The following is a 21222-nucleotide window of genomic DNA, read 5'->3' as shown; positions in this document are numbered from 1 at the left end:
GTCATGGCCAGTAAGCAAAAGAAGCTTAGTCAAAAATTATTTTAAAAGGTTCTTACATTTCACGAACTCAACTTGAACTGTATTTGAACACCTATGAAAAACGGTTATAGTTTTGTTTACATTATTATTTTGTTTACTTATGTGCATCACAAAAGCCATCATATTAAGAATGTATCTCACATGTAATTAGAAAATTATGTTTCATTTGTAATATGATTACTCAAGCATGTAGTATTAGTGTCATGTAATGGGGCATGCTGTGAATAAGCAGTTTAAAAAAAAGAAAAAAAAAAACAATTAACACAGACCATGGTGTTCCTCACATAAGGGTACTACTCACAAACAACGTAGACCCATGGTGTTCCACATATTGTGGGACTAATCATGGGTGCTAGCTATACGCGTGGTGTTCCTCATATAGAGGTACTAAGCACAGGTAATGTATACTCATGGTGTTGCTCACATAGTGGTACTAATCATAGGAAACATAGACTCCTGGTGTTTTTTATATAGTGGTGCTACTCATAGATAACACGCACCCATTCTCAACACAATGGAACTAACCCATTCGAGTGCAGCGCTCGGCACTTACTCTTGCTAGATGCTAGTCTATACACCCAAACACCCACTCCCCCCACCACGGTGGAATGCACACAATGGTACTAAGCACAGGCAACACCCAGATCCATAGTGTGCCGCACATAATGATACTGTTCCTAGGTGATGTAGCCCCATAGTGTTCCTCACAAGATGGTACTGATCGCAAGTAACGTCGACCAATGGTGTTCATCATGTAATGGTACTAATCACAAGTAGTCTCATGGTCCTAAATTCATCATGCCTTGGTTGCCCCTTTTAATCGTCTCTTATGACAGGCAGGGAATACCATGGGTGTATTCTTCGTCTGTGTCCCCCACCCACAAGGGGTACCTACTATAGAGACATCTGGATAGAAAATATATGAGTTTTTACTTATGCACAAGAGGCTGAGCCTCGCAACATTGCGAACCAGAACACACAAGATAAAATGCCCATTTGTACCTTGCGTTTTACCTAATCATCACATTGATATGTAAATTGACCAGGAGATCACTCAGATTGTTTGGCCGCCAGAAGGCTGTTGCTCGCTTAACACCACCCAGGGGACATTTGTAGGGAACAAACCATGGCAGATGTGCAGATCTTCTCTACAAGTGGGGACATATATCTTCGCCAGAATGCAGTTGTGATGCTCCCAGGCAGACCATATGGTACATAGTGAATGATTGCCCGACACATTCCTATAGTGGCAACTTCAGTAACTTTGTGGAAGCAAGTCCAGCTGTAATAGACTTTATTAACAACTTGAAAATCAAACTATAAATAATGTAAATGCGTAATTTATTTTTGACTAATGTTGATATGTACAGCCAAACGCTAAATAAATATCATGAACTTTAAGCAATATTGTAACGTATATTCCATAATTTTAATCTTAATGTCATTTTAATTCACGGTGTTTTACTGAAGATGACTCGTAGAGAGTTGAAACATGTTTAATTAACACTACCTTATAAGATTATACCAATGTATTGACTTAGGAGGATAATAAATACTGTTTTGGTATTAATGTAAGACATTTTTAATTGCACATCTGTTTTTGAAGTGTATGTCAATAACAGTGGCAATTTAACTAAAGTCTATAGACTATAACTCAAGAAGACTAAGACATGTTATTCAAATACTGTAGTACTTCATCATGCTGACAAAATGCATCAAGTAGCCTATTTTGGCCACATCTTCCGAACAGACAAATACAGCCCAATACAACTCATCATAGAAGGCAAGATAGACGGGAAATGTGGACAGAGAAGATTATCTTGGGACCTCCCAGTGGTTCCACATCCATGATAAGGCAACTGTAAAACAGGAAACACAAAACAGGAAAATTTACTCCACGACAGTTATCAACCTTTTGTGAGGAGACAGTACCAAAAGAAGTAGTGACAGAAAATTCTATGTTGCATTCTCGTGTTGATTTTACTAGCCTACTGTTGAATCAAGATATACCAATCCAAGCTAAAAGAATAAAATGTACAAGGTAAAATAGCTACCTATAATGACATATGCAGCGAAGGTATGGGTAGTGACAGAAAAGGAAAAGAAGAAATACAGGCAACAGAGAGCTACGTTCCAGAAGAAAAAGGACAAAGAGACCTTGTTTGGAAAACAAAGAAATAGATGAGGAGTGATGTAAAAATAAAGTAAAATGAGGAGGAATCATATTTAACTCAATCTGGCTGTACCTTGAATAGATGAAATGACGACAATGCTGGCGATTAATGTTTTAAGAGTAACTACAGACAAATGGCCATCCCCAATGATGATGAATCATATTCTTTTACATATAGAAAGAAGAGAAGGAAATGGAGCTATAAGTATGCTTCATGATTCTATAATCAATCATTAAACATTTATCAAAATGCTTTTGAACAACAAACAGATGTCAATTTCCTAGAGAAACATTGAAAAATGGGATCACAGAGAGATGGAAACATGAAAAGGAATACACAATAGAATAAAGACAATGACAGGTCAGTGAGAGAAGAGGAAGTAATAGAAAGACACAAGGACAAGCATTAAAATAAAAAAAGAACAAAGACAATCTTCACATTTTCAAATAGATGGGCTCTCTCTCATCAGGCATAGTTCTTCAATATCCATTTCTTCTTAGCCCCCAATGAGCACGTTTCTGCTTCCCAGCTTCATCAACAGAGCAGGCATGCAGGGGTCATCTGGACAGATCTCTAGTCTTAATGTGAGAAGTGTAACATATGAAGGAATACAGGAAAACGGAAGATAGATAAAAGGTACAGATGGTAAAAGGACAAACACAGAAGGACAAAAGGATTCTAATGGCTCAAATACATAAGAAATGAAAAGGAACAAACAAAAGTCATATCAATTCACATAAAAAGAGATAGGAACATGGAGGGGAAAAATACATGTAATAGGACGAGGCACTTAATGGAAAAGAGTTGGGAATATGGAAAGAATCTGGTCATGACAATGATAGATATAACAAAGGCACATGATAGTGTTCTGAGGCAGAAGGTATAGGAAACCATGATCAAAAAGAGACTGGGTATACAAACTGGAGAAATGGTGTAAGCAATGTACAAACACTGTGTCAGCAATGTACAGACTCTGGAAAGACACACTGGTTTAGAAATGAAACTGGACTAAGACAGAGCAGTGTCACCTTTTCTTGTTTCTAATGGTTATGGATGAAAGGAGAAGCAAAGGGCAGATATAAGAATAGGCAGATGAAGTTATTACTATTTGCAAACAATATTGTGGTCTGGGGAATGAACAGCAAAGAAGTACAAGAACAACTTGATGCACTGAACAAGAAAATTGAAAAGTATGGTATGGAAATCAGCACAGAGAAAAGCAACACCACAGTGACATCACGAGAAGAAAGACAAGGGAAAAGCATTGTGAAAATTGGTGGTCAAAGCCTTGAATTTGTTGATTTTGAATACCTAGGGACTGAATTAATGTAGAATACAAGGTTGGACTTTGAGATTAGCAAGAGGGTGCAACAGGGGCAATGCCTTCTACCAGAGTGTAAAGATATACAAAATGTATTATGAACCCTTATTGACTTACGCGGCTAAGACTTGGACCATAACAAGTAGGGAGGAGAGTAGAATTCAAGCCAGTGAAACAAAATACCTAAGAAAGGATAGGAAAGACAAGGACAGACAGATTGAGAAACAAAGATGTGAGAAAGGAGGTCGGAATGGAAAACATAAATGAGGGAATTGAGAGGAGTAAACTAAGATGGTTTTTGACATGTAAAGAAGATGGAGGTGGAAAGAATACCAAATCAGATGATGGAGATGAAGTCTGAGGGAAACCTATAACAATGTGGATCGATTCAATAAAGAGGAGTGTAAAAAGAAGCAGCCTAGACTGGGACAAAATGACAGAAGAAGAGTGATGGAAGGAGAAAGGAAGGTGGGCAAGTAGCATAAATGCCCCGACCTAGCAGGAAATGGATAAGGGAAAAGGATGATGATGATGATGAGGATGAAGACAATGACAGTTCAGTGCGGGAAGAGGGATCAATAGAAGAGGAGGCAAGGACATACATGTAAAAACAAAAGGACAATCTTCACATATACATACACTGCTGTCTTCAAATGGATGGGCTCCTTATCTCTTGTTTCTGATGCTCCCTTCACTCATACCAACCTGTCATTGCACTTATCCTATTATGTGTTCCTATCTCTATATACACATTGATATGAAACTTGTTTGTCTATTTCCATATCTTACATCAGGTATATCAAAATGATATATGGTAGCCATGAACAATACATAGCAGTTTTTTTTTGCACATACCTTGATAGAGCGGTTCTTGGTGGAGAAGCCCCGATACCAGCCTGTAAATAGAAGAACCATAATAAATTAAATGAATATTATATTTGCATAACCACACCAACTTCCAGGCATTCTCAGCTATTACATTATGAGTATAAGCCATACAGATGTTATTTTAGTAAAGAGCTAAAATGGACCAGGCACTTCACCAGACTCAGATACTGTGTCAACAGAATTCAGGAAATCATGATCATCTGAAGGCATGTCTGGAAAAATGGGTTAACCCTCAAAATTTAAAAAAATTTAAGATTTAAGTGCTGCCATCTCTTGTCGGAGGAGAGATGTGTCTGTCGTGATGCTCGGCTATCCTTCAGCGATCATATAAGGTTAAATGCAAGGCTTGGAACTTAGCACAATAGTGGCATTGTTGCTGTAGAGATGACATAGAATGGAACCTAAGATATACTCCTGATAGCACAGGTTAGTTACATACCTACCTTATCTCAGAGCACACATGGGCTCTCCTTTCCCACATCATGCCCATGCAAACTGGTAAAGTAAACTAGTGTCCTCATACCGAGGTGGTGCAGCTCTTTTCAGGCAAACCCTCAATGGAGGTGAGCTGCATGTGCCATTTCAACCACATACCAGGCCTCCTGCCATTCTTAAAGTTCTGGCAGTAACATGAATCCAACCCGGGTCCCGAGGACGGCAGTTAATAACACTAACTGTTATGCTACGGAGGCGGACGTGAAAACTGGTGAGAGGAACAGAGCCTCGAGTTAGCTGGCAGTCTAAGGCAGTGTTGTCACAACGTTTTCGAAATGGGAACAATGGAAGTGGATAAATATTGAATGTGCCAGAAGTCGTACAGCACGACAGTGTCATCAAGGTCTTCAAGAGGCTTGTGGGGAATCTCCATTGCCTTACAGAACAGTGGCACAGTGGGTAAAATCCTTCAACGAGGGACGCCAAAATGTGACAGACATGCATCGGCCAGGTCGTCCTAGTATCAGTGAAGAAGAAATAAATGTTCTTGCCACGTTACTGGACACTTAATTAATGGCGTGTGGCCTCTGGAGGGGCCTGGTGCAGGTCTTTCGAGTTGACGCCGTATAGGCGACCTGCGCATCTATGAGGATGGGATCCTACCTAAAATGATTTCTAATGCTTAAGACAACACATACACCCAGCCCCCGAGCCATCAGAATTAACCAATTAAGGTTAAAATCCCCGACCCTGCTGGGAATCGAACCCAGAAATCCCTGAACCAAAGGTCAGAATGCTAACCATTTAGCCATAGAGCCGGACACTGAACAGTGATCGATGCCATATGATTCATGAACTGGGCCGTGACACGAGATTAGCACATATGACTGTGTTTCACATTCTGAAGGAACGTCCAGGAGTGAGAAAAGCTGTATCACGATGGGCTCCGCGTGATTTGATGGAAATGCAGAAATGGTTATGGTACGACGCAGCTCGTAACCAGTTGGACCACTATGAGCGCAAAGGCAAGGCTTTCTTACACCGTATCATTACTCTGGGTGAGACAGGCCAAACCGTATAAGCCACAACTGAAACGCCAATCGAATGAATGGCGTCATTACGGATCACCACGAAGATCAAAAGTTCGTCAGAATCCCAGCGATGTGAAAGTTATGGTTATTCTCATATATTACCAATATAATGGTCCATTATTGGACATTATAAATTTTCCAGCCAACTCATTCTTGGTTGCCTGCGTTTCGCCCTCGTGTGCCAAGTTAGGCTCGTGGCTTCAAACAGCCTATGCAGTGGCCTCCACGGTATGCACTAGCCTTGCATCTTGGGTGGTGTGCTAAGTCCCAACTGACGAGCCTAACTTAGCACATGAGGGCGAAACGCAAGCAACCAAAAATGAGTTAGCTGGAAAATTTATAATGTCCAATAACGGACCATTATATTGGTATTATAAATTTACTCATTCAGGACAAATATTTTAGGTTCCCTATGGGAATCAACATCTACATCATATTCTCATATATGACCGTGATGGTGTTATCTTAATGCATTATGTTCCTTTGCAGCAGACCGGCGTAGTATTATTGTTCATTTCTGGAACACAACCTGCGGCCAGCTTCGAGAAGGATGTGGTGACACTTTCTTCAGAACCCAACCATCATTTTGCATGACAAAGCTCGGCTGCATACAGCACACGCTGTGACTCATTTGTTTGGTCGATGGGGCTGGGAATTGCTGTACCATCCACCATACTGTCTGGACTTCGCCCTTGTGACTATGAATTGATTGCTAAGATGTAGGAACCACTTTATGGCATTCCCTTCAGAACTGTTCCAAAGATTCATCATGCAGTAGACCACTCCATCTGAACTATCAATATAATAGGTGCTACTAAAGGTATCCTATGTCCCCCATAAGTCCAACTCCTCGTCCATGTCATGGGGGACGGGCAATGGTATGAAGCAGGGGATAGCCTATAAAGGCGAAGTACAGTGGGGACCTTGTGTGTCCCAGGACCGCTACAGTAGCTGTGAAGGTCTTACAGGAGCCCTGAGAAGTAATGGCTAATGGAGCTCTGGTGAAGTCCTTAACGGCAGCTGAGGCGGAGGAGACCTTTGGTGCGGCAAAATTGGCGGAGGAGGCAACCCTCCCAGAGGGAAAGCACTGCCTTGTGGTGAAAAGGGATCTTCAAAGGCTAAGGGAGACAACCCTAACAGAAAACAGCACGCCTGGAGGCTTCAAATGGCAGCCCCACCACTAGGCTCAGGTACTGTGGGCCAATAACTCGCACAACCTTAAATTAAATCATTACAGAAACATCAACAAAGAGAAACTGGACTGATCAAAAGATGACGACTTTTGGCTTGAAAAAGGTAGCAAAGAATGTATTATGGAATGTGAAAACTCTGCGGGAAAATGGAAGACTACGACAGGCAGTGGCATGTGTGAAGAGTTATGGCCTGAACATCTCAGGATTAAGTGAGGTGAGACAGGGTGAGTTTGGGAAATTGACCACCCGTGATGGAGCTACATTTATATATTCTGGAGTATCTGAGGGCAATGGAGTGAGTTGTGAAGGTGTGGGTATACTGATGGACAAGGAGGCTAAGAGGAGCCTTATGGAGTGGTATCCAATGTCGGCAAGGATAATTGTGGCACATTTTAAGACCCTTATCAGAAATGTTGTGAGGATTGTGTGCTATGCACCCACTGGGACAGCAAAGGAAGAAGACAAATAGGCATTTTATATACATCTAAATAGCATGATTAAGAAACAGAAGAGGAAGGATATTATTATAGCTGGAGGAGATTTGAATGTTAAAGTGGGCCAGGATAATGAAGGTTTTGAGCACATCATGGGAAGGCATGGCCTAGGAGAATGAAATGAGAATGGACCAATATTTGTGGATTTCTGTGCCAGCCACAATCTGGTTATTGGTGGTACGGTATTTCCAACATAAAGGTTGCCATACAGTGACTTGGGTATTACCGGATCATAGGGCAGAGAATCAGATACGAGGGGGTATCAAATATGAACCGGATTTTATTTTTTATTTAAATTCATTTATTGAAAAACACAAGGCAATTACAATTTATTTTTCACATAGTTTCCTGCTTTGGAAATGCATTTGTCCCAGCGTATGGGCAGCTTTTCGATGCCCTCACCATAAAAAGAACAGGGTCGTGTCACCAGCCAGTTGAGCATTAAGTCTTCCACACTCTCGCCATCTTCAAATCGTTGCCCTCTTAGAGCTTCTTTAAGCAGTCCGAACAAATGGAAATCGCAGGGCGATAAGTCTGGGCTGTAAGGTGGATGATCAAATGTAGTCCAGTGCATTTCCTGTAGCTTGGCGACAGAGCTGCAGTATGGGGCTGCGCATTGTCGTGCAGGAGGATGACCTGTCGAATCGGTTGGTCTCTTCTTTATAAGCTATAAATTTCATTTTCATTGAAGTGAAATTATAAGAATAAATTGACAATATATTTTCAATATATCACTTACTTGGTCTCGTCTTTTGTGGTGATATGCAACCCTCGCCTTGTTCAACAGCTTGCAGTATTAAGCAGCACTGATTGTGCGTCACTCATGCAAAAAAATCAATCAGCAAAAGCCTTGCTGATCGAAAAAAAAGGGTTGCTAGAACCTTGCCAGCTGACAGCTGAGTCTTGGCTTTCACTGGCGCTGCCTCCCGTTTCCTCCGCCACTCCTTACTGCCTTGTTTGGATTCGGGAGTGTGGTGGACCCATGTTTTGTTGCAGGTGACGATCTGACTCAAAAATGTATCACCTTCTTCCGCAAACCTTGCTGAAAGCTTCTGACAGAGCTTCAAACATCTCAACTTCAGATTTTTGGTCAAAAGGTGAGGGACCGATTTGGAACACACTTTACGGAACTGTAGGTCATTTGTGATGAATGCTTGACAGCTCCCATAACTAATTCCGACTTGTTCTGCAATTTCTGATACTCTCGCTGGTCGATCATCGTCAATAATGTCTTTAACTGCATAAATGTTTTCGTCTGTAATGCTGGTCCGAGGACCGCAATCATGTTGCTGATTTTCCACATATTATCGTCCTTTCTTGAACTTTTTATGCCAGGCAAACACACGTGTCTTTGACAATATTTGATCACCAAACTCTGCAGTCAATCTCGGCAAATTTCTGTTGCTGTAACTCCTTCATGAGCAAGAAATTTTATTATTATGCGTTGCGCATTGGAGGGGTGCACCTGTTGCTCCAATATCGTGAGAGTTACTGACGAAACGGCGGAAATATCTAACAGCATGCTCTCCCCACTCCTAACGGTCCCACCTAAGCATACCAGAAGCAAGGGGCTAGTCTTACCAACTGTTGAAGTTCAGGAACAAAAATCCTGTTTATATTTGATTGACCTTCATAGATCATGTGGCGACAGGACGAAGGTGGAGGCATTCACTGTTGGATGTGAGGAATACGAGAGGTGTAGACATCGATAGTGATCATCATCTTGTTGTGGCTACCTTTATGATGAAGATCCAGGCACAGAAAAGGACAGAACAGATAAGGAAGCGGTATGATGTTGGAAAGCTAAAGGAGGACAGAAAGGTGAAGGAAGTCTTCAGGACAGAACTGAAGAGTCGATTTCAAGCACTTACGCAGGTGGAGGATGAAACTATGGGTGAAGATTAGATCTATCTTTACGGAAGTAAGTGAAAATATCCTGAGTTTTAAGGATAGGAGGAAAAAAGACTGGATGACCGAACAGACATGGGTAATCATCAGAGAGAGAGGAGAGAGATAAAGGAGGCAATGAACGCATGTAAGACACGAGCAAGAAAGGCAGAACTGCAAAGGATAGGGAAGTAAAGAGAAATGTGAGGAGGGATCAAAGGAACTGGACAGATGATCTGTTTCTACAGGCAGAAAAGGCAGCCACCAAGCGAAATCTCAAAGAAATCTATACCATCACCAGAATTCTGGCAAGGAAGCAGATGCAGAAAAACTGTCCAGTCAGGAACAAAGATGGAACCCTCTTAACTAACCCTGAGAATCAACTGAAACGATGGCAGGAACATTTTTCCGCAGTTCTAAACTGCTCCATGGAAGATCATCAGATGTGGAGGAGGAGGAGGAGGAGGAGGAGGAGGAGGAGGAGGAGGAGGAGGAAGAAGAAGAAGAAATTGAGAGAACTGTATATTGGTAAGGCAGCAGGAGTTGAAAACATTCCATCAGAAGTCATGAAGATTAATATGAACACCCTGCCAATATATTGCAGCCTCTATTCGAGAAGGTATAGGTAACTGGAGAAATGCTGGCAGACTGGAAATGTGGATTGTTGGTGAAGTTGCCAAAAAAGGGGCAAACGTCTAAATGTAACAACTGGAGGGGCATTACGCTTCTCTCAATCCCTAGCAAAGTCTGCATCAGAATTCTTCTGAACAGAATTAAAGAGTATGTCAACTTAAGGCTTCGATGAGAACAGGCAGGGTTTAATCCGAATCACTTGTGCATCGACCAAATAAACACCACGAGGATAATTCTGGAGCAATGTACTGAATGGTCATCTCACCTCTACGAAGTCCGACTCGTTGGCTGAACGGTCAGCGTACTGGCCTTCGGTTCAGAGGGTCCCGGGTTCGATTCCCGGCTGGGTCGGGGATTTTAACCTTAATTGGTTAACTCCAATGCCATGGGGGCTGGGTGTATGTGTTGCCTTCATCATCATTTCACCCTCATCACGACGCGCAGGTCGCCTACGGGCGTCAAATAGAAAGACCTGCACCCGGCGAGCCGAACCCGTCCTGGGATATCCCGGCACTAAAAGCCATACGACATTTCATTTCACCTCTACGAAATGTTCGTTGACTTCGACAAAGCTTTCGACTCGATCAACAGAGAAGCCATGTGCAAGGAAGTGAAGTGTTAGGGAGCGCCGGCACAATTTGTCAAGCTCATTCAAGAAACGTACCATGATTACACATGTAGAGTCAATCATGGGGGCCATATATCTGAGCTTATATCTATATGTTCAGGAGTTCGTCAAGGGTGTAACCTAATTGATTATTTTAACCATGATGGTTCAATCTTGTCCATATTGACTTTTAATAAAATATAATAAAATATAAAGTACTGACAAGGTGGAAAAGTGTTTCATAGAAATTGAAGGTGTATCCTGTTGCCAACTATGTTCTTGGTTGTGATTGACGTGGTAATGCGGAACGTGACTCGAAATGTGAAACGTGGTATCCAATGGGGAAGTCAATAGGCTTGAAGATCTGGAATTTGCTGATGATTTGTGTCTCCTGTCTGAGGCACATGGGGAAATGCAAGCAAAGCTCGAAGATTTGGTAGAGGAAAGGAAAAAGGTGGGATTAATGATCAACTCAAAGAAGACCAAGGTCCTAAGGATTAACACCAACAAATTAGACACATTTGTCTTCAATGGTAAATCTATCGAGGATGTGGGTAGCTTCACTTACTTGGGCAGTGTAGTCGCCAAAGATGGGGGAGCTGCACAAAATGTCTGGCAGAGCATTCAAAAGAAAAACAAATGGTGCCTTTGATCATTCAGCTCTATCCGATATGGAAGAACAACAGAATATGTATAAGGACCAAATTCCGCATCTTCCGAAGTAAAGTCAAGTCTGTTCTATTATATTGGTCTGAGACTTGGAAAGTGACTAGAGTAATTACATCCCAATTGCAGACTTCTGTTAACCATTGTTTGTAAGGTAAGGTATGGTAAGGGTGTATTCTGCCCAAAGGCAGGTCCGAACCTCTGCAAAGGTGTGCGATTGTTTGCAAAGGATTCTTAACATCTACTGGCTGGAAGTAATCTCCAACCATGAACTCTGGAGTAGAACGGGAGAGAATGAGATAGCCATACAGATAAAGCGGCGGAAATGGAAATGGATCAGGCATACACTGAGGAAGGGGAACGAAACAATTGAGAGAGAGACGCTGGACTGGAACTCGCAGGGTAAAAGGAAGAGAGGGAGACCCAAGGAAACGTGGTGAGGATCTGTTCACATGGAAGCGATGGAAGAAGGCAATACCTGTAGTGAGGTAAAGAGGCTGGCTGTCAACAGGACCAGGTGGAGATGCTTTGTGGATGCCCTATGTTCCGCAAGGAACAACAGGAATTAAGTCAAATAATCCAAAGGTATCCTACGACTTCCACATCGCGGGCAACGGGTTGTACACAATGCTGGTGACTCCCCTGAAGGACAGTAAAACTTGGTACCATGTAGCTCTTTTGTATCAGATGTAATTAAATAGTTGCCACTATGAAAGTTTCAACCTTCGTACAAAAGGCGAAAGTTCCTGTGTTTCCAGATTTACCTAATCTGTAATGTTAAGAATGGGCTCCTGTATACAGCAGTTCCTGTTACTCATAGCTGCCTTTACTTTCTTTTTCTTTTCCATATCTATCTTCTATACCTAGAAAGACACAGGCGAACTTCTGTGTGCAGCTGTCTCATTTACAGCAGTACAATAAGACGTGGTTTTGCGTCCTATCATACAGCTTCATACAGCTCAATGGAGTAACTTTCATTTGTCACATACTTCTTATTCTTTTCTCTCATTCTTAATACTTTCCACCTTTCCACATTCATTTTGGTCACATCACTATAGTTATTCTACCAGGTTTTCCTTTCAGTTTACCTACAGCTCCTGTATACTGTAGTTCCCATTTCTCATAGCTGAATTGTCGTAAGGAAAGAGCTATTCTCATGCCTAAGAAAGACACTGCAGCAAGTATCAGTGATCCCTTATAGTGCAGCAAGTATCAGTGATCCCTTATAGAACATTCTTCCTACTAAGATAGTGAGATACAAGTCTGTGGACTCCGTGGTGGAGATAGAGGACAGGGTCTGCTCCACACTTTAAATCCATCAGGTTTTTCATCTCACAATCTCAGTCTGAAAGTTGAAGCACCTATAATGCTGCTATGGAATCTAGTATCTCCTAAATTTTGTGTTGGCACCAGGCTGCAAGTGAATTCTTTCAAACGAAATAATTTTCATACTGATCTGTACTTATGAACAATTACAATTGAAATAAAAAAGAATGATCCACCTATTCAATACACTTTTATTGATGTAATTATATGAACATCACAACGTTGGGGGACTAGTTTTGACCTAACAATAAGATCATCTTCAGCCACTTAACCTTAAAATTGACAAACACATTGACAAATTATGTACAATAAAACAAGTATGAAACCTAATCTTAAAATCTAATGAAACATACTGTGTTAAAACATAATGGTCTCTTATATGAAGGACAGCAGTTCAAATTCAGTTCATCCAGTTAAGATTACGTCCAGGTGATGTGACTTGAGGTGCTTAATTGTAATTTAAAATATTGTAATTTATCTCATCTAGGGAACATCTTAATGTCTGGACAATAAGAAATATAGTCCATTAAAGTTGGTTTTGTTTACAACACAGATCTGGTTAGACAACTAAGATGTCTGAGAGAAAGAAAAAAGAAAGACAAATCTATGGTTGAAAGAATAAAAGAGATGATCTCCAAAAACCGTAAAAGTAGTTAGTGGGACGTAAAGCCAGTAACATTATTATTATAATTAGAAAAGAGATGAAAACGTAGTAGCATTTATGAGACATTTTAATAGATGTTATTGGTGTTGTAATGGAAATCACAATGGCTTGAGTGAAAGCAGGGACAAGTGAAAGGAACCGAAACAACGAGGGGAGGGAGAGAGGCAAGGTTGCATCTAAGGAGGAGCTGATGGGTGTAAAGGAGAGTGAGGTTTCTGGGAGGGTAAATAGGAAGTATTAAGAGGATGAGGGTTAGGATTTCTATCTGGTCTATGTTTATCGTACATTGAAATGATATAAAAAAATATATTAAATTTTTCAGATATTTTGTTAAGATTAAAATTGGGGTTAAAATATTGCTCCAAATGTATGAAACAGTTTTCAGTAATGTTTAATAGGGCACCCTTGTCAACTACCTTGCATATCTTCATATTCTTTTCACCGAGCTCGATAGCTGCAGTCATTTAAATGCGGCCTGCATCCAGTATTCGGGAGATAGTGGGTTCAAATCCCACTGTCGGCAGCCCTGAAAATGGTTTTTGTGGTTTCCCATTTTCACACCAGGCAAATGCTGGGGCTGTACCTCAATTAAGGCCACGGCCACTTCTTTCCCAGTCCTAGCCCTTTCCTGTCCAATCGTCGCCATAGGACCTATCTGTGTCGGTGCGACGTAAAGCAAATAGCATATTCTTTTCAACACATGACTAGCATATGTTAACTCATGGCGGAGAATCTATTACATTTATTTGCATTAGCATGCTACAGATACTGTGATAAAAAGCTCCTGCCTGTATGACCTACATATGTGGCTTCATAACTATTGGATTTCAATTTGCATACACCTGATTTTGAGAACCTATCATACCAATTTACAGAATGAGTGTTCTAAAAATTAAAAGCATTACTATTATTAGTTCTGTAAGCAACTGTTTGGATGTGCTTTTTTGAAAATACTGGAGATTTGATATGTATTTTCATTATTGAGAATGAAAACAGAGGTTAAGGTATTAGATACTTTTTATTTTGGTAGAGTTGTTAAGAGGTGGTATTCGATTTTATTAATTTAATTTTTTTTCTATAAATTGCCTGCTAGTGACCTTGCAGTTGTGATCAGCAGTATTCTGTAAGATGGAAGTTAGCTCCTGCACGAAACTATCTTTACATCAGTCTGTTTTCATAACAACTTTGCTTTACGGGAGTTAGAAGTAACAGACATGAAAGTTGTGAGAATGATTGATGGTACAAACAGGTGGGAACAATGGCAGGAGGGTATTCAGAATGAGGTGATAAAGTATAAGTTATGAATGAACTCGATGGATGAAGCTGTACGCATAAACTGGCTTCGGTGGTGGGGACGTGTGACCCGACTGGAGGAGGATAGGTTACCTAGGAGAATAATGGACTCTGTTATGGAGGGTAAGAGAAGTAGAGGGAGACCAAGACGGCGATGGTTAGACTCAGTTTCTAATGATAAGAGGTATAGAACTAAATGAGGGCACAGCACTAGTAGTGAATAGAAGATTGTGGTGACGTTTAGTAAATTCACAGAGGCTTGCAGACTGAATCCTGAAATGCATTACAGTCTATAATGATGTATGTATGTATGTATGTATGTATGTATGTATGTATGTATGTATGTATGTGTCTGCTATAGCCATTAATCTCAGTGATGATGCAAATAGTACTTAGTTCTTTTTTACGATTTCCATCAGACAAAGGAATATTGAATGCCCGATAGACCATACTATAATATGTTGCTCTTTTTGTGAGATTGAGGGTGTGTGGAGTTATGATGAATAGAACTGATCGTCTGGGTAGGTTTTCTATCAATATTAAAACTAAGAGATTCTGGGTGTCTATTAATCGTAAGATCTAAATAATTAAGAGCATGGTGGGATACAGACTCTACAGTAAATTTGATATGCGGGTTGAGTGCATTTAAATTTGAAAGGGTATTGGTCACACTATTAATGCCCTCGTCTAATATGATGAACATGTCATTTACGTATCTTACCAAAAACAAATATTACTAAAATATTTGTTATTAGTGATTTTATTATGCTCCAAGTGATCTAAATAGATTTTGGCCAAAATCTATTTACCCATTACCTTCTATTTTCAACTCTAACACTAAAGTCACCCATTAACATTTTTTTATCCTTGCTGTTGATGCTGACTACAATGTCACTCCGTGGTTCATTAAACATGTCAACTTCCTCCTCATCTGCACCCTCATATGGTGAAGAGACAGACAAGTCTCGTCCTCATTCCATCAACCATCAAATCTACCCACATCATTCGCTCCTTTACATGCTTAACAGAAACTACGCTGCCTGTAATAATATTCCTGATGAACAGTCCTACCCAACACTCAGCCCTTCTCTTTTTAACTCCTGTTAAGAACACTTTATTATCTCCTATATCTTCTTCATTATATTCCCCTACCCGAATATCATCAACTCCTAACATATCTAGAGAGGGGATGTTAGGAAAAACTTAAAACGGTCCACCTTTTCAATACAAAAATGTTATAACATGTATTTGCACTTGGAACTAGTTTCGACGCTGGGTTTGCGTCATCATCAGCCAAAATGTGGGAAATAGGCAAGATGTAGGCATTTATATTACACAAGGCGTTACATTAAACAATACACATCTTATAAGGAGATAAAAACAGGGACGAATATAGAAACAAATGAATCGTTGAGAAAACAAAAGTTATACATATTAAAAATAACCTTAACCACATATCTTGCAGTGCGAAAGTGTTCTTCTTGAATGATTCCTGAATGTAAAAAAAAAAAAAAACACACGCGCACACATTTCTGGAGAGCCAGCAGGCAGGACAAAGTAAAGTGAAACCTTAAGAGTTCTTCTGAGAAGAGTTCCTCATTTTTTCTATGTTCCGACTAACTAATGAAGTCTCCCTTGAGTTCCTGATAAACATACACAACAGGAAATTCTCCTTCACGCTCAACAATAGCTCTAAAGACCAACGGTAAAATTAGTATTTTAAATATTGTGCAGAGACGTGAAAGCATGATTTTGAACATGATATAACTCCTTCATATAACTCAGTTTTTTAATACAAGGTGTTGTGTTAAATAATACACATCTTACGAGGAGATAAAAACAGGGACGAATGTAGAAACACATGCATCGTTGAGAAGGCAAGTTATACATATTAAAAATAAGCTTAACCACATAACTTGCAGTGCGAAAATATTTGCCTTGAATGATTCCTGAATACAGAACGCGCGCGCACACACTTCTAAAGAGCCAGCAGGCAGGAAAAAGTAAGGTGAAACCTGTAAGAACTCAAGGGAGACTTCATTAGTTAGTCGGAACATAAAAAATGATGAACTCTTCTCAGAAGAACTCTTAAGGTTTCACATTACTTTTTCCTGCCTGCTGGCTCTTCAGAAATGTATGTGCGTGTGTTTTGTATTCATGAATCATTCAAGACGAATATTTTCGCACTACAAGATGTGTGGTTAAGGTTATTTTTAATATGTATAACTTTCCCTGTTTTCATCTCCTTGTAAGATGTGTATTGTTTAATTTCCTGTTGTGTATGTTTATCAGGAACTCAAGGGAGACTTCATTAGTTATTCAGATCATAGAAAGAATGATGATCTCTTCTCAGAAGAACTCTTAAGGTTTCACCTTACTTTTTCCTGCCTGCTGGCTCTTTAGAAGTGTGTGCGCGCGCGCACGTTTTGTATTCAGGAATCATTCAAGGCAAATATTTTTGCACTGCAAGTTATGTGGTTAAGCTTATTTTTAATATGTATAAATTGCCTTCTCAACGATGCATGTGTTTCTACATTCGTCCCTGTTTTTATCTCCTCGTAAGATGTGTATTATTTAACGCAACACCTTGTATTAAAAAACTGAGTTATATGAAGGAGTTATATCATGTTCAAAATCATGTTTTCACGTCTCTGCACAATATTTAAAATAAAAATTTTACCGTTGGTCTTTAGAGCTATTGTTGAGTGTGAAGGAGAATTTCCTGTTGTGTATGTTTATCAGGAACTCAAGGGAGACTTCATTAGTTAGTCGGAACATAGAAAAAATGAGGAACTCTTCTCAGAAGAACTCTTAAGGTTTCACTTTACTTTGTCCTGCCTGCTGGCTCTCCAGAAATGTGTGCGCGTGTGTTTTTTTTTTTTTTTTACATTCAGGAATCATTCAAGAAGAACACTTTCGCACTGCAAGATATGTGGTTAAGGTTATTTTTAATATGTATAACTTTTGTTTTCTCAACGATTCATTTGTTTCTATATTCGTCCCTGTTTTTATCTCCTTATAAGATGTGTATTGTTTAATGTAACGCCTTGTGTAATATAAATGCCTACATCTTGCCTATTTCCCACATTTTGGCTGATGATGACGCAAACCCAGCGTCGAAACTAGTTCCAAGTGCAAATACATGTTATAAATAAATATAACATTTTTGTATTGAAAAGGTGGACCGTTTTAAGTTTTTCCTAACATCCTTTCTCAGTTCAATACGGACAAAATGAAATTCCTATGTTTAAATATCTAGAGAGGGTGCGCAGCTGTGAGCTTGTATCCGGGAGATAGTGGGTTCGAACCCCATCGTTGGCAGCCTGAAGATGATTTTCCGTGGTTTCCCATTTTCACACCAGACAAATGGTGGGCTGTAGCTTAATTAAGCCCACGATTGCTTCCTTCTCACTCCTAGACCTTTCCTATCCCATTGTCGCCCTATCTGTGTCGGTGCGACGAAAAGCAAAGTTGTAAAAAAAAAAATGTTGAGATGCATCCTCTTTGCTGACTCAGTCAGTTCTACCTTTTCTTTTTCTTCTTTCTTTCTTTCTTTCTTTCTTTCTTTCTTTCTTTCTTTCTTTCTTTCCTCTATAAGCCAAATATTGACAGCTAGTAATTGAATTCCAAGGTATCCCTCACCTGTCAAATGGAAGAGGGACTTTGTTACTCCCATAGGTTTGATGCTTGCTTAATACATTCTCAGCGTGCTCGTAAAAAATTCCGTGATCATGATATTACCCTACTTACACATAGTCCCAGTGAGAATCTCTCCTCTAACACGTTAGGGACCATGGTGTATTGCAAAGTCCTAGCCAACTGAGCACAAGGAGGGCCATTGCTCACTCCTATTCCATAGCAACAGGTATCCCAATTCTCAAGACCATTTACTAGGCCACTCAGTCATTGCCCATGGTTCACAAACTAAGACACAACTACAGTAACCCACACCACCACCACCACCATTATTATTATTATTATTATTATTATTATTATTATTATTATTATTATTATTATTATTATTATTATTATTATTATTATTATTATTATTATTATTATTATTATTATTAGTATTATTATTATTATTATTATTCAAAACTCTCTTCAGAGCTACATTTCCATGGAATATCCACAACATATTTTCTATGAAGTACATTAAATTCCTTATATTTACAACTTTTACTTTCATACTGCCATTTGCAGGGAGAATGTTGAGTACACCTTGTGTAACAGGACCTACACTGGGACAAATGAGGTATTATTATTATTATTATTATTATTATTATTATTATTATTATTATTATTATTATTATTATTATTATTATTATTATTTATTTATTTATTTTACACAACACATGGTGACAGTGAGTGAGTGAGTGAGTGAGTGAGTGAGAGTTGATTTTCAGACCAATAAACAAGGAGGGAGAATGGAATTTCTTTCTACAAATTGCTTTGCGTTGCACCAACACAGATAGGTTTTATGGCAACGATTGGATACGAAAGGGCTAGGAGTGGGAAGAAAGCGACCACAGCCTTAATTAAGGCTCAGCCCCAGCATTTGCTTGGTGTGAAAATGGGAAACCATGGAAAACCATGGAAAACCATCTCCAGGGTTGCTGGACAGTGGGGTTTGAATCCACTATGCAAGCTGAAAGCTACATGATCCAAATCGCGCAGCCACTCGCTCGGTGGAAAATTAAAACTGGGAGATCAGAGAACTATTTGAGGCCCTTATATTGTGGCAGAAGTTGAGAGCAGGATATTGAGAAGGGCAGAACATTTTATGAGAAAAGAAATGAATACTACAATCAAGAAAGTATGGTGAGGTGTACCAGGGAAAAGGTGGTCAACAGCAAGTCTTTTAAGAGTCCATCCTTCAGTACCACCAAGTAGCACCAGTAACACATATCGCTTCATGACGCACCAAGGAGTTTCAAATCAGAAGTCACACAGGATATTTGTAATTTCAGAAACATGCTCCTTGTAAGGCTAATTTCAGTTTTAATTTCTACTTCCTGATCCTATTTTTGTGTTCTCCAAAACCCCAGGTACTTGAAATGTGGCACCCTTTCAATGCTTTTTTATCCAGGATTATAACAGCATTGGTGATTTGCTGGTTACTGATTACCATGAATTTTGTTTTTCAAAGTTTTATTATTCCTGGCTTACTCCACTGATACTGTTCAAATTTAAGATCTTCCAAATTGTCAGAGCAAGTATCACGCTGTCATCTACATAGCGGATGACATTTATTTGCTTCCCGTTGATCTTGGTTCTCTTATCAACTTCAACAAAAGACAATTTGAAGAATAGCTGCAGAGATTAAGTTACGAAAGACTGAAAGGAGGATACAACCTTGTATCTCTGTGCGATTCTGTGCAGTGTCGGGCGGCGAGAAATAACTCAACCCCTAAGAGGAACAATGGCTTTGGGCGGATACCTTTATGTATCTTGATCTCTTCAGTAATATGGTCTCCAATTTTGATGCACGCTGTTTTGTACCAATGCAGTTTCTTGATGAAGTTCACATCTTTGTTGTCTATTCAATAAACAGGATGGGCCAAAAAACACCAACAACGCTTAGTATGTTGTGCAGGAAGGCAAACTGATTGGTTTTCAAGAAGGAACCCATATCCAGAAACGCACGGCTTGGATGCTGTAGCGCATCGAAGTGTGAGATGCGTGTGCGTTCCACAGGTCATCAATAAACCCAACATGAGTAGCACATCGGGCTCATTACAAACGGGGTTCGAACTGTGTACCTCCTACATCATTGCAGAGCCTACATCGGCGGTATTGAGCCCCATGCACATGACAAATACGTGCGGTTGTCTTTGAAGAATTTCAAACGCACCGTGGACTCGAGCAGTAAAGTCTTCCGCTGATGTTACAGGAGTGTCATACACCATGCTCTTCACACTACCCCACATAAAGTAATTCAGAGGTACCAAATCTGGTGACCGTGCTGACCATGGAACTGGTCCACCTCTACAAACCATTGATTTGGATATGTGACGTTGAGGTGATTCCGCACATTTACATCAAAGTGTGCTGGAGCTGCATCGTGTTGCAGCCACATTACCTGCCGAACATTTAGTGGCACTTCATCCAGTACGGTAGGCAAAACATCTCTAATAAATGCGAGATAGATCTGTCCTGTCAGTCTGTTTGGCAGTAGATATGGTCCAATGATATGGTCAACAATTATCCCAGCCCAGATGTTAATGCCAATCCCGCGTTGGTAATTTTGAATCACCTGCGCACGTGGATTTTCGTCCACACAAACACGCATAATGTGCAAGTTTAATACACCCTCTCTAGTAGAAAAAACGCAGTCATCTCCATACAGGCCATGAAGGCCCTTGGAGGAGTGGAAGGTAAAGGCTTCCACTATCCGTAACCTTGGCACTTGATGGGGTAGAGTGGCTAGCTCTATGCCCGGCCGCCTTTTCCCCCAGGAATTAACCTGGTACTCATTTTTGGTGTAGGCTGAGTGAACCTCACGGCCATG

General features: G+C 40.1%; 1 protein-coding gene across 1 annotated transcript in view; it reads right to left on the bottom strand.

Moving 5' to 3' along the window:
- spg (dedicator of cytokinesis spg) overlaps positions 1–21222 on the bottom strand; it is a 783360-nt gene that overhangs the window by 380126 nt on the left and 382012 nt on the right. The window contains exon 3 of the mRNA XM_067136588.2: positions 4390–4430. Coding sequence (XP_066992689.2) covers positions 4390–4430 — 41 coding nt within the window. The remainder of the gene's footprint in view (positions 1–4389; positions 4431–21222) is intronic.

The sequence above is a fragment of the Anabrus simplex genome, chromosome 1 (assembly GCF_040414725.1).
Source record: "Anabrus simplex isolate iqAnaSimp1 chromosome 1, ASM4041472v1, whole genome shotgun sequence".
In the NCBI taxonomy this organism is placed as follows: Eukaryota; Metazoa; Arthropoda; class Insecta; order Orthoptera; family Tettigoniidae; genus Anabrus; species Anabrus simplex.
This window is presented reverse-complemented; position numbering and strand designations above follow the sequence as displayed.